General features: G+C 41.2%; 1 protein-coding gene across 3 annotated transcripts in view; it reads left to right on the top strand.

Moving 5' to 3' along the window:
• The window catches only part of mcc (MCC regulator of WNT signaling pathway), a 257268-nt gene that overhangs the window by 104708 nt on the left and 134436 nt on the right, over positions 1–18124 (top strand). For 2 of the 3 annotated variants that reach the window (XM_067982962.1, XM_067982963.1), the window contains one exon: positions 7593–7706. In XM_067982962.1, the coding sequence (XP_067839063.1) occupies positions 7593–7706 (114 nt within the window). Of the gene's footprint in view, positions 1–721; positions 917–7592; positions 7707–18124 lie in introns of those variants that run through there. The other variant, XM_067982964.1, reaches the window with a different exon arrangement.

Here is an 18124-nt window from a genome sequence, read left to right on the forward strand (position 1 = left end):
TGAAAAGTCTTCGACCTGAAACATTAACTCTGTTTCTTTCTCCACAGATGCTGCCTGACTTGCTGAGTATTTCCAGCATTTTCTGTTTATATTTCAGATTTCCAGCATCCACAGTATTTTGTTTCTAAATTAAAGGAGTAACATCTTGTCGTAGTTATTCTTGCATTTTTGGCATTTATATTTTGGAACAATAGCAGTGAAATACAAAAGAACATCCTGTAGGAATGGAAGAAATTATTAACAGGAGACCAATTAACACAGAACAGTGACATGAAAGTATCTTGTATTTGAGCTGTACAAAAAGTTTAATTGATGCATATTGTAGAATTGGTGGCAATTAAGTTTACTACTGATTTATATGTGTAAATTAATAGACATTTCAGGTAGTTGGATTAAATATCTCACTTTTTAAATAAAATGCTGAAAGATTGAAAATGTCTTTCACTCCTATGCCATGGTCAGGTAGTTCTCAGAGACTTTGTACCAGGACTTCAGAAAAGTTTTAACAAAAATAACAGAAATCCTGCAGTATACTTGTTTGCCCTTCCACCTAATGTCCTTGACAGAGCTTGGTTTCATTTCAGTTCCTGCATTCCTTTTCCTGGTTGAAAAGATACTGTTGTGTTTATCTTTTCAAGGAAGGCTGCAGCTGCTCTTGTGTTATTCAGACTAAAAATCTGGCCCTCTGGAAAAAAGAGGGGTGAGAAAGGTTTGTGATTAAGAACCAGCTGTAACTACTAGCAAAGCAATCACTCAGAATTGGTAGGAGTCTCTGAGCAGGAGGACGGGCATGCAAGTCCATAGCTGCATTGAGGTTTAGTACATTGCTAGACTTGTGCTCTTGAGACCAATTTATGAGTGAGTCATCAGCAGATGAAGCAAAAGTCTATGGAGGAACAGATTGGATATAGTAATGGTAAGTTTATTGATTTTTACTTAAGTTGAAGGTCTGTAGCAGTCACAGTTTTCTGTGGCCCTTTGTGAAAAGGATGAGTAACTGTCAGGAAAAGAATGATACCACAGCAGCAACTGCAGATAGTTGACCAAAGAAAGTAATGGAGTTTCTTTATATAAAATAGGGTGTGAAATTTCCTTTTTAATGAAGAATGGCACAATGCCTATGTTTTTCCCATCAACTAATGTAATTACATTCCCAGAAATCTCTCATTTCAAAGCTGTGCATTCCAGAATTTTTGGAGAAAACAGACATTCTTCCATTTTTCATAAGTTGAATTTCAAAGATGTGTGTATTTTTTTTATTGTTTAAAATGTTGTGAAGAAGCTATACAATTCTTCCAATGTGGTATGTTTTCACACTTGACCTTAAGGAATGCACAGTGAAAGGAGTATTCAACTATAATAAAATATCAGCGCAAACATGTTTATTCTTAAATTTGTTATGTGGTGCACGGTTTGGTTGAAAATAGATACATACCTGCTACCTCTATAGATGATGCTGTGATAGGTATTTCAGTGTTAAAGGTGTCACACTTCCTTGTCATAGCCAAGAATGATACTAGAACCGAGAGGATATGCTTATCAAGAAAGACTAAACAGGCTCGTCTCTAGAAAAGAGAAGGCTGAGGGGTAACCCGATAGAGGTCTTTAAGATAGTGAAAGGGTTTGTTCGGGTAGACGTAGAGCAAATGTTTCCACTTGTGGGGAGTCCAAAACTAGAGGTCATCAATATAAAATAGTCACTAATAAATCTAATAGAGAATTCAGGAGAAACTTCTTCGCCCAAAGAGTGGTAAGAATGTGAAACGCGCTACTGCAAGGAGTCGTTGAGGCAAATAACATAGATGCATTTAAGGGAAAGCTAGATAAGCACACAAAGGAGAAAGGTATAGAAGGATATGCTGATAGGGTTAGATGAATTAGGGAGGGAGGAGGCTCTTGTGGCGCATAACGCCTGTATAGACTAGTTGGGCCGAGTGGCCTGTTTGTGGTGCAGACTCAATGTAACTCAGTGTAGCCCATGTTGTGCACAATAGCTGCTATCTTATAGTGAGAGTGTGTCACCTTATGATTGCTCAATCTGGCCGCCTGGTTCCCACAAATTGCTCAATGCTTTCTGAAAATGGTATTCAACTGCCGTTTTTTTCTCAGTAACTCAAATTTCAAGTATGACTAAATGTATCTATTGGATTATCTTTAGTTTCTTTTCATGCCTTTCTTAAAGTTTTCACTTGACTATCTTAGCTTCTCCCAAAAGCTTGGGCAAGGCCCTGCTTTTTGCTCAGGACTGAGACTCTGAACTGAATTTAGCTTATGGAGTCTGAGGAGGTACAACATGCCTGTTGTCCTCGGATGCATCAGTATTGTTCAATCAGTTGTGGTGTTAGAATATTTTAGCCGTTTTTATTATTTGAAAATTGTTGAAGAAAAGCTAGAGAACTAATTTCAAAATCTTTATTCGGGTAAAATTTCTATTGAGATTTTTTTTTACAAAGAGAGGCTGTGTGTTTTTTAAACAGGTGTAAGCGTGTGAATGAGAAAAAAGACACATTACTATTCACACCTGTTGTAATTTTTGTTTTGTGTTCTATAAACTTCAAAAAGTGCATTATGTTTAGAGAGATGGTTTTCCTCATTGTAATTGAGTTAATTTTTCAAAAAAATTATTGAATTTTGAAGCAAATGGCCTCATTATCTCACCTTGGCTGTTAGTAATTAGAATGTTTACATTTCCTAACAACTGCCAGACATAGAGATAGAGGCACAGCTTGAGAGATGCACACAGTCTTCATTTTAATTTGTTCCTGTTTTCAAATAAAAAGCAAATGAGTTGAACTTTGAAAGCTCTAGTTTCCATGGTAATTAGAATTTTTGGAGCTGAGAGATGGAGACATTCATCCAGCAGGCAATCACAAAATATCAAATTTAGTGTCTACAGAGATCCCTAAGGAAGTCATAATCCAGTGCTGCTAGACAGTCATTTTCCCCCCTCCACCACCCTCCCCCCGTCCCATCCCGCCTCAATCAATACCGTCAAGCCCATGCCTTGCCCCACCCCTCACTGCTGACAGATACCAAGAATCCACCAGTAAGCCAAACCTTGCATTCATATCTCAGTGATGGACTTCACCGGCATCTCCACATCATTCATATCTCAGGTTCACCTTTCACATTTACGCCAAATCCCAGGTTCCCCCTCCACAATGATGTCAGATCAAAGGACCCCCCACCCTATGCTGCCAAACTCCATTAGCCCCACTGCAGTACTGTCAAACTTTAGGACCATTACCCAATGCCGCCAAAGCCCATAACTACTCCCATTCCTAGCAAAGCACAGGACTGCCCGAAGTGCAGTTAAACCCCATTGCCCGTTTCCAGTACTGTTAATTACCAGATATCTGCTTTCATTTGATGCATCTTGCATACCATCTTGCTGTGTATTCACAGCTTTAAAAAAGATAAGAAATAAAAATTAAATACATAGTTAAAGTATATAAATCATTTACAGTTTTCATTGAATTTCACAATGCTGTTCATTATTCTATCTCCAAAGCACAAGTAAAAATTCCAGAAAAAAATGAAGAAAAATCACCACTCTATGTAGCATAAACACACTGATTGCTATAAAACAGTGAATCCTCTGACTTACTGAGAGCAATGCTATGGGAGATCTTCTAATATATTAAAATTCTTATATCTGCATATGTACACATTTCTAATGGAATCTGCCTATGTTTCAACTGTTCCAATGCTCTCCTGGCCGGCCTCCCATCTTGCAAGCTCTGTAAACTTGAACTCATCCAAAAGTCTGCTTGTATCCTAACTTGCACCAAGCCCTGTTCACTCATCACCCCTGTGCTCACTGACCTACATTGGCTCCTGGTCCAGCAACACCTCGATTGTAAAATTCTCATCCTTGTTTTCAAATCCCTCCATGGCCTTGTCCCTCCCTCTCTCTGTAACCTCATCCAGCCCTACAACCTTCCGATAACTGTGCTCTTCCAATTCTGACCTCTTGCGCATCCCTGATTTTCATCGCTCCGTTGTTGGCGGCTGTGCCTTCAGCTGCCTCGGCCCTAAGTCTGGAATTCCTTCCCTAAACTACTCCACCTCTCTACCTTTTCTCCTTTAAGATGCTCCTTAAAACCTACCCCTTTGACCAAGCTTTTAGTCACCTGTCCTACTATCTCCTTATGTGGCTCAGTGTCAAATTTTGTTTGATAATGCTCCTGTGAAGCACCTTGGGACCTTTTACTATGTTAAAGGTGCAGTATAAATGCAAGTTGTTTGTTACGTGAACTTGTCATGCTACAATTGCAGAGCTACCATTGGTGGAAGGCAGCCTCTATTATAAATGTGGACATAACAATTTATACTGGAAAAACAAAAATAAGGACAGAATATGACTTCAAAATGGGAACTGGTCCAATCACCCCCCAGTCTCTAATATGCTTTGCCTGATTACTGCAGTTGGTCTTGACTCCTTGCGTGCAGAATCTTGGACGATCGACTAGTATTCAAAAGGTTCATGTGCGTGCTTCCCGCCCAAAGAACGTAAGGTGCTGTTGTACTGATTTTTGAGAAATGATTTTATGTCAATATTTCAGGTCAACATTTCACTACTGACGTTTACAATGGGAATTCCCAATGTCAGTAATGCGCTTTCATGAATCATGCCTCCATCTGGTAGGTGGTATTGTAGCAGCATTTTTGACCATCTTCCAGAATCTTACCTTTTACCCAGCACACCTCTCAATCTCCAGTTTCAGCTTCTAGTAAGTTCCCAATTCAGAGAACCATTTCTGCAGTTTTTTTTTATTGGGAATTTAAAAAAAAAAATTTTTCTAATTTTTTTTCTCAAACTGTGACTTTACTTTGGCCCCACCCGGTTGTATCATCACCCTTGAGTTATGCCGGCTGCATTCCAAGATTCATTCCAACCCCATGCTTGCACGTTTCTAGTCACTGCTGTAAAATTGCTTCCAATGCCATCTATCAAATTTTCTGGCCTTCTCGAATATTTTTTGATGCATCTTGCATCGGGGGCTCTGGATCTGTTTTTCATCCCTCCCAATTTATTAGCATCACATTATGTAACTCTCTTAGGCGGTGCACTCATGCCCCTAACTCCTTTTAAAAAAATTTTCTCCTCTTTTTGCACCCTCTGTTGTGCCTCTTTCTCATCTAATATTTTTTAAGCCCCCATTCTGGCTCTTTGTTTTTTAAAATTCCTCACCTGCTCTTTAACATCCATTTATGCCTCTTCCTCCTTTTTAATTCCCAACCCAATCTTTTTAAATTGCCCTCCTGGTCTTTTATTTTTGTATGATTCCTATCCTGATCTTTTTATGCATCATTGTAACTCACTTTTTAATTCCTGCCTACTGTTTAACCCTAATTGTGCCTCTCTTTTTAAGTCCCAGCCCACTCTTTAACCCCTGTTCTCTCTTTTTCTAAATGCCCAACAAGCTCTTCAAGTACTATAGGCAACACCAAAGGACGTTTACTGGTATGTAGATTAAAAGCTTGCAGTATTGTGCCTATTCACTCTTCTGTGTTCAGCTTTGCAGTTTGTGGAACCTTTTCTGTTGATACTATATTATTTTGTGTTTTGCATTCACTAATATTTGTGTCTAATTGCCTTGGATTGCATCACTTGAAACCAAGTTTTTCCCATGAAGTATTGCAATAGTAAACTTTATTCTGGAGGATAGCATATATTATCCCCAAAAAACACAAGTAAAATGTGAACTGGGAATTTTGTAGGCTAATTAATTTAATGTCTGGTAAGAAAATGCTTGAGTGTGTTTTATGGAAACGAGTGTTTTAGAAGTAATTTATTATGTCTTACAAATTCAGAATAATGGATTTATATAATGTGATGCTAATAGATTTTGTTAAATATACTGGACCATGCAACAGGGTAAGAAAGCTTCAATTGCATTGCTTCATGATCAATTATAATGTATCACTAATGTTTGAACACTAATTTTAAATCATGAATTCTATCATTTTTTTAAAAAAAAGTATATTGGTAAAAATAAAACTTAAATGGATTATAAGTTATGAGATTGTTTGCATATGGGATATAAAATATTGGAAAATGGCAGACTAAAGTTAACATTATCTCTATATAATACTTGGTTAAGTTAGCATTTTTAATTCACCAACAGTATGCAGATACAACTGTGTTAAATACATATTGGAGAATGTGGAGTGATTATAGCACTCTTAAAATGAACCATACTGCCTAAAGTGACATTTTTCCTTCGGAAATAAAATTACTGATGACCCTTATAAAGGGAGCTAAGTGTCTATAGGGCACCTGGCTCAGGTAAAGGTACACCTAAGTTCTCAATGAGATGAGTAAAGAAATAGGTTATGATTTCGTTAATACTTTTAGGACCTCCACTGGCGCACTGTGGCTGTGGTATGAACTATCTAGGATGCACTGCAAAAACTTGCTAAACTTACTTTGACCGCACCTCCCAGCCAGGTAACCTCTACCATCAAGACTGGCAAGAGCAGCAGGATCATGGGAATATCATCACCTCCAAGTCACTCACTGTTCTGACTTGGATGTATATTGCCATTCTTTCAACTTTGTTGTGTCAAAATCCTGGAACTCCCTACTTGACACAATTACGGGCACACTATCAGCACAAGGCCTGCAGCAGTTCAAGGGGAATATCCACCACCAACTTCTCAGGGCAACTAGGAGTGGGCAATAAATGTGGCTTTGCCAGCATAACCCACATCCTGAGAACAAATATAACAACCAAGCAAGCCATTGGATGGTGAACATAGAACTATAGAGCATGAGTATAATATACCACAATAGTAGTCAAATCTGTGTTGATTAAGTCAATTTTAAAAAAGCTGCGTCAATATAAGGTTAGGAATAGAATTAATAGTTAAAAGGTCTTCTATAGAAAGAGATGATCAAATGCTGTGGAACATTTGTTTCCGGAGCTGCTTGTAATGTTTAACTTATGTTCTCAGTGACCAAAAAAATCTCCAGGAATGATGTAGTTCAGTTGGTAAAAGATCATCAGGTGGAACCTGTCCAGTTCAAAATTCTGCCCATTCTTCCATTGGGATTTTAAATATAAATAAGACCTGTGAGTGACTTTCAAGTGATCAAATGCTACAAGTGTGACCTTTTATCTTTGTAAATTATTTGGAAAATACATATTTTGTACAGTTAGTTTTGTGCTGTAACGTGAAACAAAATTTTTCATGTTTTAGTTTTGATCTAATTTTAACTGATTAAAATTTTTGAGGTGTTCCAGACGAGAACTACCATTATATAAAATATTCAGTACCGTTGCTAATCAGATGTTCAGCAATAGTAATGGTCAACCACTGTCGCTGTCTGGGTCTAAGGCCAAATACTTGCCTCCTTGCAGCCAAAAAAATGTTAATAAATGAAGAATGTAATTTGTTAAACCAATGTTTCAAGCACTATATGGGCATTTCAGTGAAAGATGTGTAGTTGAACAGTCTAGGTGCCAATGAACAGCTGTTCCTAATTTACAGACCCTGGACAATAAAAGCCACTTTGGAGAATGAGCAGATTTATGTGTTTTTTTAATCACGTTCTTGAGTAATTCTGTTTTGTTTTCCTTCACCAGCTCCACTTAGCAGCCCTGGCATCACTAAAAACAGACATAGTGGATCTCAATAAAAGACTCCAACATACAGAACGGGAGAGGGACTTGTTAGAAAAGAAGTTGGCAAAATCTGAGGTAAGCAAAGGACAGAATTATGGGTTATATGCTGTGACATTGCTAGTTATTATTCAGGACACCTGGAGCTTGCTAAAACTGATTATAGGGCCAACCATGCATAAAATGTGATGATATTCAAGTGTTGCTGAAATGACTAATGAGAAATTTGATTGAAGAAATGGCTTTTGTAAGCAAAGGTGGTAGATTACAAAATTTCTGTGGAGAGTGTATATTACCTTTTTAATGAAATGACCTGTAGCCACTTTTAATTTCAGAAATTTTTTCTATAGAATGAAGGCTGTTTAAATGGCATCTCACTAAATTACTTTTTGTATACAGTTTTTTTGGACATAACCAGATGTGTACATATTCATAGTAAGATTTATAAACTTAGCTTATTTACAAAGAAGTTCTGTTGAAGATGGTCTTTGCAGAATGGATATTATTTATTTTTAGTTGCTTCCAGCCTGTTGTCACCAATCAGAGAGTTAGGCAGGTTTTTCCCAATGATGAGAAAATATGCAGAGGGACCTGAGCTCGCATGCTCTTCAGTTTTCTTAAACCGTCTCAGCCACCTCTCTGAAATTCGCTATCTCCACTTTTCTCTCTAACTGTTCAAAAAAAATACTTGCTCAAAGTCCATCTTTTCAACCACCTCTCCTAACATTCGCAATGATACTTTGTCTTGATTTACCTTTACCATTTTCCCCCTCACCATCGATGTTAAAGGCATTATATAAATACAAGTTAGTGGGTTTTTTTCTCCATTCTTGTGAGGAAATGTCTTGTATCCATATGGCATCTTTGCTGAGATAGCTGCTTTAAAGCAAGTAGAAAGAAAGAAAAAATTGCATTTCTAAAATGCCTTTTACATCCTCATGATGTCCTGAAGCACTTCACAGCTAATGAATTATTTTTGAAGTGTAGTCACAGTTGTTAGATAGACAAACCCAGCAGCAAGGTCCCACAAGCAGCAAATGAGATAATGACCAGTTAATCTGTCCTGGTGGTGGTTGAAGGATGAATATGGGCTGGGACACTGGAGAAATTCTCTACTTTTTTGTTGAATAGTGCCATGGGATTTTTTTTACATCTACTGAAAGGCCTCGGTGTGCGGATAACATAGTGTGAACTGAGAGTTTGGTAAGTGTGGGAGTTTAAGGGTTAATCTCCTTAAAATCTAGTGCATGTTGCTTTCAACTGTTTAAGTTCAATTGCTATCAACTGTTTCAGTTCAATTTTAAAGTTTAAATTTTTAAATTTCTGTCAGGCTTCAGCAGAGAGCGCTGCTGTAGTAAGTTAATTGGTTAGCTAGATTAAACTGGTACCTGAAGGTGGGGCAGGCCTGACTCATCTGAGTCACAAACTGAAGAAATACAGGGGCCTGTCAGTGCGACAGCACAGTGTGCGGACAACACAGTGTGAACTGAGAGTTTGGTACGTGTGGGAGTTCAGTGAAGTGGGGGAAGGAGGTGCTGCTTTGCCTTGCTTTTCCTAACTTTTTCCCCAGAGCGGCAGTGGACCTGAGATTGGGAAATAAAGGCAGCAGCAGACCTGCAACAAGAGACAACTACTGTGAGATGTCACAGGTGAGGCAGGAGAGTCCAAGAAGTGAGCACAGTATAAAAGGAGAGACCTAGAGTGGGAGGAGAGTCTGAGAGTCTAAGGCAAGTCATGGCAGCACAGCTCGCACCCGTGATATGCTCCTCCTGCACTATGTGGGAAGTCATGGACACTATCAGTGTCCCTGGCGACCATGTGTGCAGGAAGTGTGTCCAGCTGCAGCTACTGGCTAACCGTCTTTCGGAGCTGGAGCTGCGGGTGGATTCACTGTGGAGCATCCGCGATGCTGAGACTATCGTGGATAGCACGTTCAGTGAGGTGGTCACACCGCAGGTAAAGATTACGCAGGTGGAAAGGAAATGGGTGACCGTCAGGCAGAGTAAAAGAACTAGGCAGGTAGAGCAGGAGTCCCCTGGGGCCATCTCCCTCTCAAACAGATATTCTGCTTTAGATACTGTTGGGGGAGATGGCCTATTATGGGAAAGCAGCAAGAGCCAGGTTCGGGGCACCACGAGTGGCTCTGCTGCACAGGAGGGGAGGAAGAAGAGTGGCAGGGCTATAGTGATAGGGGATTCAATTGTAAGGGGAACAGATAGGCATTTTTGCGGCCGCAAACGTGACTCCAGGATGGTATGTTGCCTCCCTGGTGCTAGGGTCAAGGATGTCACGGAGCGGCTGCAGGGCATTCTGGAGGGGGAGGGGGAGGGTAAACAGCCAGTAGTCGTGGTCCATATCGGTACCAACAACATAGGTTTAAAAAAAAAGGGATGAGGTCCTGCAAGGTAAATTTAAGGAGTTAGGAGATAAATTAAAAAGCAGGACTTCAAAGGTAGTGATCTCAGGATTACTACCAGTGCCACGTGCTAGTGAGTATAGGAACAGGAGAATAGACAGGATGAATGCGTGGCTGCAGGGATGGTGTAGGAGAGAGGGATTTAGATTCCTGGGACATTGGGACCGGTTCTGGGGAAGGTGGGACCTGTACAAGCGTGACAGGTTACACCCGAGCAGGACCGGGACCAATGTCCTCGCGGGGGTGTTTGCTAGTGCTGTTGGGGAAGGTTTAAACTAGAGTGGCAGGGGGATGGGAACCTGAGCGGGGAGTCAAAAGGGAATAAAGTTGATAGCAAGAGCGGGGAAGACCCAGGGGAAATCCACAATACAAATAGTACAAACAGTTGTTCAAGAACAAGTGAAAGGGAAAAGCGTGGAGCAGCAGGAAGAAAGTGTACTTCAGGCACGACAGATAAAATAAAAACTAGAAGGCGTAAGGCGATTAACCCAGCATCAAAGCTGTGGCAGGGGGTTGGGAACCTGAGCAGGGAGACAGGAAAGCGTGTCAGGAAGGGACAGAAGGTATGGAGTAAAAGGTAAAGTTTAAAAAAGGAAAAAGCAGGAACGAAGTGTCACAAAACATATTTGAAAGTTCTTTATCTGAATGCACGTAGCATTCGTAACTAAATGGACGAGTTAACGGCACAAATAACGACATATGGGTATGATCTTGTGGCCATTAAAGAAACACGGCTGCAGGGTGACAACGACTGGGAATTAAATATGCCAGGGTATTTAACAATCAGGAAGGACAGGCAGGACGGAAGGGGAGGTGGAGTGGCTATGTTAATAAAGGAAGGAATCACTGTAATACAGAGAAATGATATTGGGACAAAGGATCAGGACAATGAAACAGTTTGGGTAGAGATAAGGAATAATAAGGGGAAAAAAACACTAGTGGGCGTAGTTGCAACTCTGCTGGAAGAAGTATTAATCAGGAAATAGTCGGGGCATGTAATAGGGGAACAGCTATAATTATAGGGGATTTTAACTATCATATTAACTGGACTAATCAAATTGGGCAGGGCAGCCTTGAGGAAGAGTTTAGTGAGTGTATTAGGGATGGATTTCTTGAGCAGTATGTGACTGATCCTGCAAGGGGGCAAGCAACCTTGGACCTGGTCCTGTGCAATGAGCCAGGATTAATTAATAATGTCCTAGTTAAGGATCCCCTTGGAATGAGTGACCATAACATGGTTACATTCTATATCCAATTAGAGGGTGAGAAGGTTGGTTCTCAAACAAGCGGACTGAGCTTGAATAAAGGAGACTATGATGGTATGAGAGCGGAATTGATTAAAGTGGACTGGGAAAATAGATTAAAGGGTAAGACGGTACATGAGCAGTGGTGTTCATTTCCGGAGTTATTCTACAACTTTCAAAAAAAATATATTCCACTGAGGAAAAAAGGGTGTAAAAGAAATGACAGCCATCCGTGGCTAAGTAAAGAAATTAAGGACAGTATCCGACTAAAAACAAGGACATATAAGGTAGCCAAACTTAGTGGGAGGATAGAAGATTGGGAAGTCTTCAAAAGACAGCAAAAAGTAACTAAAGGATTGATTAAGAAAGGGAAGATAGATTATGAAAATAAATTAGCAAAAAATATAAAAACAGATAGCAAGAGTTTCTACAGTTATATAAAAAGAGAAAGGGTGGCTAAGGCAAACGTAGGTCCCTTGGAGGATGAGACCGGGAAATTAATGGTGGGAAACATGGAGATGGCAAAAATGCTGAACAAATATTTTGTTTCAGTCTTTACGGTAGAGGTCACTAAGAATATCCCAACACTGGACAAACAGGGGGCTCGAGGGGGGGAGGAGCGAAATACGATTAAAATCACTAAGGAATTGGTACTCAGTAAATTAATGGGACTCAAGGCGGATAAATCCCCTGGACCTGATGGCTTACATCCTCGGGTCTTGAGGGAAGTGGCAGTAGGGATTGTGGATGCTTTGGTGGTAATTTTCCAAAATTCTCTGGACTTGGCAAAGGTCTCGGCAGATTGGAAAACTGCTAATGTAACACCCTTATTTAAAAAGGGTACTAGGCAGAAGGCTGGAAATTATAGACCAGTTAGCCTAACATCTGTGGTGGGTAAAATTTTGGAGTCTATTATTAAGGAGACAGTAGCGGAACATTTGGATAAATATAATTTAACAGGACAAAGTCAGCATGCACTTATGAAGGGGAAGTCATGTTTGACAAATTTGCTTGAGTTCTTTGAGGATATAACGTACAGAGTGGATAAAGGGGAACCAGTGGATGTAGTGTATTTAGACTTCCAGAAGGCATTCGACAAGGTGCCACATAAAAGATTATTGCTCAAGATAAAGAATCACTGGATTGGGGGTAATATTCTGGCATGGGTGGAGGATTGGTTATCTAACAGGAAGCAGAGAGTTGGGATAAATGGTTCGTTCTCGGACTGGCAACCAGTAGCCAGTGGTGTTGCGCAGGGGTCGGTGCTGGGTCCCCAACTCTTTACAATCTATATTAACGATTTGGAGGAGGGGACCGAGTGTAACATATCAAAGTTTGCAGATGATACAAAGATGGGAGGGAAAGTAGAGAGTGAGGAGGACATAAAAAACCTACAAGGGGAAAGAGACAGGCTGGGTGAGTGGGCGGAGATTTGGCAGATGCAATACAATATTGGAAAATGTGAGGTTATGCACTTTGGCAGGAAAAATCAGAGAGCAAGTTATTATCTTAATGGCGAGAAACTGGACAATACTGCAGTACAAAGGGATCTGGGGGTCCCAGTGCAAGAAAATCAAAAAGTTAGTATGCAGGTGCAGCAGGTGCTCAAGGCGGCCAACGGAATGTTGGCTTTTATTGCTAGGGGGATAGAATATAAAAACAGGGAGGTATTGCTGCAGTTATATAAGGTATTGGTGAGACCGCACCTGGAATACTGCATCCAGTTTTGGTCTCCATACTTAAGAAAAGACATACTTGCTCTCGAGGCAGTACAAAGAAGGTTCACTCGGTTAATCCCGGGGATGAGGGGGCGGACATATGAGGAGAGGTTGAGTAGATTGGGACTCTACTCATTGGAGTTCAGAAGAATGAGAGGTGATCTTATTGAAACATATAAGATTGTGAAGGGGCTTGATCGGGTGGATGCGGTGAGGACGTTCCCAAGGATGGGTGAAACTAGAACGAGGGGGCATAATCTTAGAATAAGGGGCTGCTCTTTCAAAACTGAGATGAGGTGAAACTTCTTCACTCAGAGGGTAGTAGGTCTGTGGAATTTGCTGCCCCAGGAAGCTGTGGAAGCTACATCATTAAATAAATTTAAAACAGAAATAGACAGTTTCCTAGAAGTAAAGGGAATTAGGTGTTATGGGGAGCGGGCAGGAAATTGGACATGAATTTAGATTTGAGGTTAGGATCAGATCAGCCATGATCTTATTGAATGGTGGAGCAGGCTCGAGGGGCCGATTGGCCAACTCCTGCTCCTATTTCTTATGTCCTTATGCTCATTGATAAAGAGATGTGCAACAGAGACTAAAGGAACTTACAAGCAGGTAATAACTAAAAATAAAGAACAGCTTGCAATTATATTGCACCTTTTAATACTGGAAAAATCCCCAAGACATTTTACAGAGGCATAAATTGATGCCAAGTCAAAAAAAAAGGAAAGATTGGACTGAGGACTACAAACTTGGTCAACGAGGTAGTTTTTTTTTGAGGAGGGTCTTAAAGGAGGAGAGAGGTGGAGGGTTTTAGGGAGAGAATTCTATAGCCTGGGGCCTAGGTGGCTGCAATCATGGCTGCCGATGGTGGGGCAAAGACAAGGCGGGGGTGCATGATTGCAGAGTCCAAGGAATGGAAAGTGTAGAAGGGAGGGGTGTCGGGCTGGAGGAGATTACAGAGATAGGCAGAGTCAAGGCCATGGAGGGACAAACATAAGGATGAACATTTTATATTTGAGAAAGTGAGAGCATTTTATAGTGAATGTATATCACCCTGTGATTGCGTAATCTAGCCACCAGTTTCCCACAAATCACTCAAAATGCATTATGAAAATATTTTCATCCTTTTTTTTTCCCTTTAACCGAAATTTCTAATGTTCAAAATAAGGCTTTACCATAGAATCATGGAAATTTATGGCACAGGAGGACATTTGGCCCATTGTGTCTGTGCCGGCCGAAAAATAGCAATCATACCAAATCCCACTTTCCAGCACTTGGTCCGTAGCCTTCAAGGTCATGGCAATTCAAGTGCATATCCAAGTACTTTTTAAATGTGATGACGGTTTCTGCCTCTACCACCCTCTGGGTGAAAAAAATTCTCCTTAGTTCCCCTCTGATCCTTCTACCAATTACCTTAAATCTATGCCCCCTGGTTATTGACCTCTCTGCAAAGGGAAATAGGTCCCTCCTATCCACTCTATCTAGGCCCCTCATAATTTTATATGCCTCAATTAAATCTTGCCTCATCTTCCTTTGTTCCAAAGAAAACAACCCCAGCTTGTCCAATCTTTCCTCATAGCTAAAATTCTCCAGTCCTCGTAACATCCTCGTAAATCTCCTCTGTACCTTCTCTAGTGCAATCACATCTTTGCTGTAATGTCACCAGAACTGTATGCAGTACTCAAGCTGTGACCTAACTGGTGTTTTATACAGTTCTAGCATAACCTCCCTGCTCTTATATTCTACGCCTTGGCTAATAAAAGAAAGTATCCCGTAAACACCTTATCTACCTGTCCTGCTTTCTTCAGCCATCTGTGGACATGCATTCCAAGGTCCCTCTGTTTCTCTGCACCTCTCAGTATCCTCCTATTTATTGTCTATTCCCTTGCTTTGTTTGCCGTCCCCAAATCCATTACCTCACACTTCTCTTGATTGAATTCCATTTGCCACTTTTCTGCCCATCTGACCAGCCCATTGATATCTGATGGCAGTCTACAGCTTTCCTCCTCACTGTCAACCACAAGGTATCGTTTTGTATCATCTGCCGACTTCTTAATCATGCCCCCTACATTTAAGTCTAAATCATTAATATATACCACAAAAGCAAGTGACCTAGTATTGAGCCCTGCGGAACCCCACTGGAAACAGCTTCGAGTCACAAAAACACCCGTCGACCATTACTCTTTGCTTCCTGCCGCTGAGCCAGTTTTGGATCCAAATTGCCACTTTCCCTTGGATCCCATGGGTTTTTACTTTTTCTGACCAGTCTGTCAAATGGGACCTTGTCAAAAGCCTTGCTAAGATCCATGTATACTGCATCAAACGCTCTACCCTCATAGACCCTCCTTGTTACCTCCTCAAAAAATTCAATCAAAAAATATTTTAAAAAAAATTCAGAAGGCTCGCTCACAATAACCTGATTACATTTATCCATTGAATTGTCTTGTGTCTTTTAACACCTTCATTACAGCTTTTACTTGAGGCCTCAAACTCTCAAAGCATCAGCTTGGATGTAATATTTTTGTCCAGAATTTTGACTGACCTAAATTTGGTTCTTGCAGTGTGCCTAATTTCCCAAGATGTATTGGTATTCTTGAGTCAGCTGTAGACTGCACTTTCTGGCCAATAGTTTTATTTCAAAAACGATGATAAATTTCAAAAGCTTTACTGAGGTAAAATTTCTATTAATGGTATTTTAACAAAGAAAGAGGCCCTGTGTGTGTGTGTATTTGTGTTCACGCATGCATGTGACAGAGAGATAGTGTTTTGGTAACTCACTTGTAGCTTTTGTGTTCTTTTAACTTCAGAAAGTATAAGAAGCTCAGAGAGACAGACTGGGGTCAGAGAGAGTGCTTTTTGCATTTAACATTATTTCAGTTTTCAAATTTAACCACCTTCTCTTGGGCTGATACCTTGCAAAACCTTCCCACGCCAACTAAGCCCAGACCCACAGTGGGTCTGCTCTCTGCCGACACGTGTGGGTGTTGTCTTGCTGAGGTCATTCCAGCTGATATCTGCAACCATCCACTGCTCACTGCATCCTGGCCTGGCCCACAGTGCGCAGCTCCCTTCCTATATCTACCGGCACTGTTTGTCTAGGCCTCTGTTTTATGTGTGTTTCGAAAAAAAACTTGACAACTGTTTGCAGTCGGTTTGAATTTTTTTAAAAAAGGTAACTGATTTTATTTAAATCAATATTTTCTTGATATACATTGGTATAGATTTTTGGACTTTCCCCATCCCCTATCTCCCTTCCCCTTCCTGCCTTCCAGCTTCCAACATCCCTCACCCCTCTTGCTCCCACTCACCACCTAACCCCCACTCCTCTTGCACAGTCAAAATCTCCGTCCCCATCTCCCTCCACCTTACTTCCATCTCTTCCCTCTCTCCTCGACCTTCCTCATGTCGAGGATTTATGGGTACAAACCTGCATCTTGCTACGTGTCATAGTACCTTAGCGACTAATGTATGTCTCTGCTCTACTAAGCCAACTTTGTTTCAAATTCCACTAAGAACGACTTCTGATTTTTATTAATGGTAGAGATGAGCACAGACCAGGCCAAAGTTTGAGGATAAAGTATTTGAAGAGTGAACTTGAACAACTTAAACCAAGCCATCTAGTAGGTTGATTTAAGGTTGACCGTATAAATTTTCCAAATCTTTTAAATAAAAGATAGCGTGGCATTTAGAAGAAGGTGAAAATAACAAAATCAAACAGTGATACAAAAAGTGAGAAAGGGGGGGGTGGGGATTTCATTTTGACAAATTGTTTACTATATTGTAGGCTGACTCAAAGAAAAATAATTGAACACTGGTTAGTCAGAAGAGCTTTTATGCAAATGAAATATTTCTTGACTTTCACATGATTTAAGGCAGCATAATGCTTTCCTGAGCACTGTCCCAGTGATTTCCTTCGGTTGGATTATGGGCCGATACTGAGCTTTTTTTTCATTCGTTCATGGAATGTGGGCGCGCTGGCGAGGCCAGCATTTATTGCCCATCCCTAATTGACCTTGAGAAGGTGGTGGTGAGCCGCCGCCTTGAACTGCTGCAGTCCATGTGGTGAAGGTTCTCCCACAGTGCTGTTAGGAAGGGAGTTCCAGGATTTTGACCCAGTGACGATGAAGGAACGGCGATATATTTCCAAGTCAGGATGGTGTGTGACTTGGAGGGGAGCGTGCAGGTGGTGTTGTTCCCATGTGCCTACTGCCCTTGTCCTTCGAGTTGGTAGAGGTCGCGGGTTTGGGAGGTGCTATCAAAGAAGCCTTGGTGAGTTGCTGCAGTGCATCCTGTGGATGGTATTGCAGCCACAGTGCACCGGTGGTGAAGGGAGTGAATGTTTAGGGTGGGGGATGGGGTGCCAATCAAGCGGGCTGCTTTATCCTGGATGGTGTCGAGCTTCTTGAGTGTTGTTGGAGTTGCATGCGTCCAGGCAAATGGAGAGTATTCCATCACACTCCTGACTTGTGCCTTGTAGATGGTGGAAAGGCTTTGGGAAGTCAGGAGGTGAGTCACTTGCTGCAGAATACCCAGCCTCTGACATGTTCTTGTAGCCACATTACTTATGTGGCTGGTCCAGTTAAATTTCTGGTCAATGGTGACCTCCAGGATGTTGATGGTGGGGGATTCGGCAATGGTAATGCCGTTGAAAGTCAAGGGGAGGTGGTTCGACTCTCTCTCTTGTTGGAGATGGTCATTGCCTAGCACTTGTCTGGCGCGAATGTTACCTGCCACTTATCAGCCCAAGCCTGGACGTTGTCCAGGTCTTGCTGCATGCGGGCACGGACTGCTTCATTATCTGAGGGGTTGCGAATGGAACTGAACACTGTGCAATCATCAGCGAACATCCCCATTTCTGACCTTATGATGGAGGGAAGGACATTGATGAAACAAGAATAACGAAGCAGTCCGTGCCCGCATGCAGCAAGACCTGGACAACATCCAGGCTTCGGCTGATAAGTGGCAAGTAACATTTGTGCCAGACAAGTGCTAGGCAATGACCATCTCCAACAAGAGAGAGTCTGACCACCTCCCCTTGACATTCAACGGCATTACCATCACCGAATCCCCCACCATCAACATCCTGGGGGTCACCATTGACCAGAAACTTAACTGGAC

This window comes from Heptranchias perlo, chromosome 4 (genome assembly GCF_035084215.1).
Source record: "Heptranchias perlo isolate sHepPer1 chromosome 4, sHepPer1.hap1, whole genome shotgun sequence".
Taxonomy (NCBI): domain Eukaryota; kingdom Metazoa; phylum Chordata; class Chondrichthyes; order Hexanchiformes; family Hexanchidae; genus Heptranchias; species Heptranchias perlo.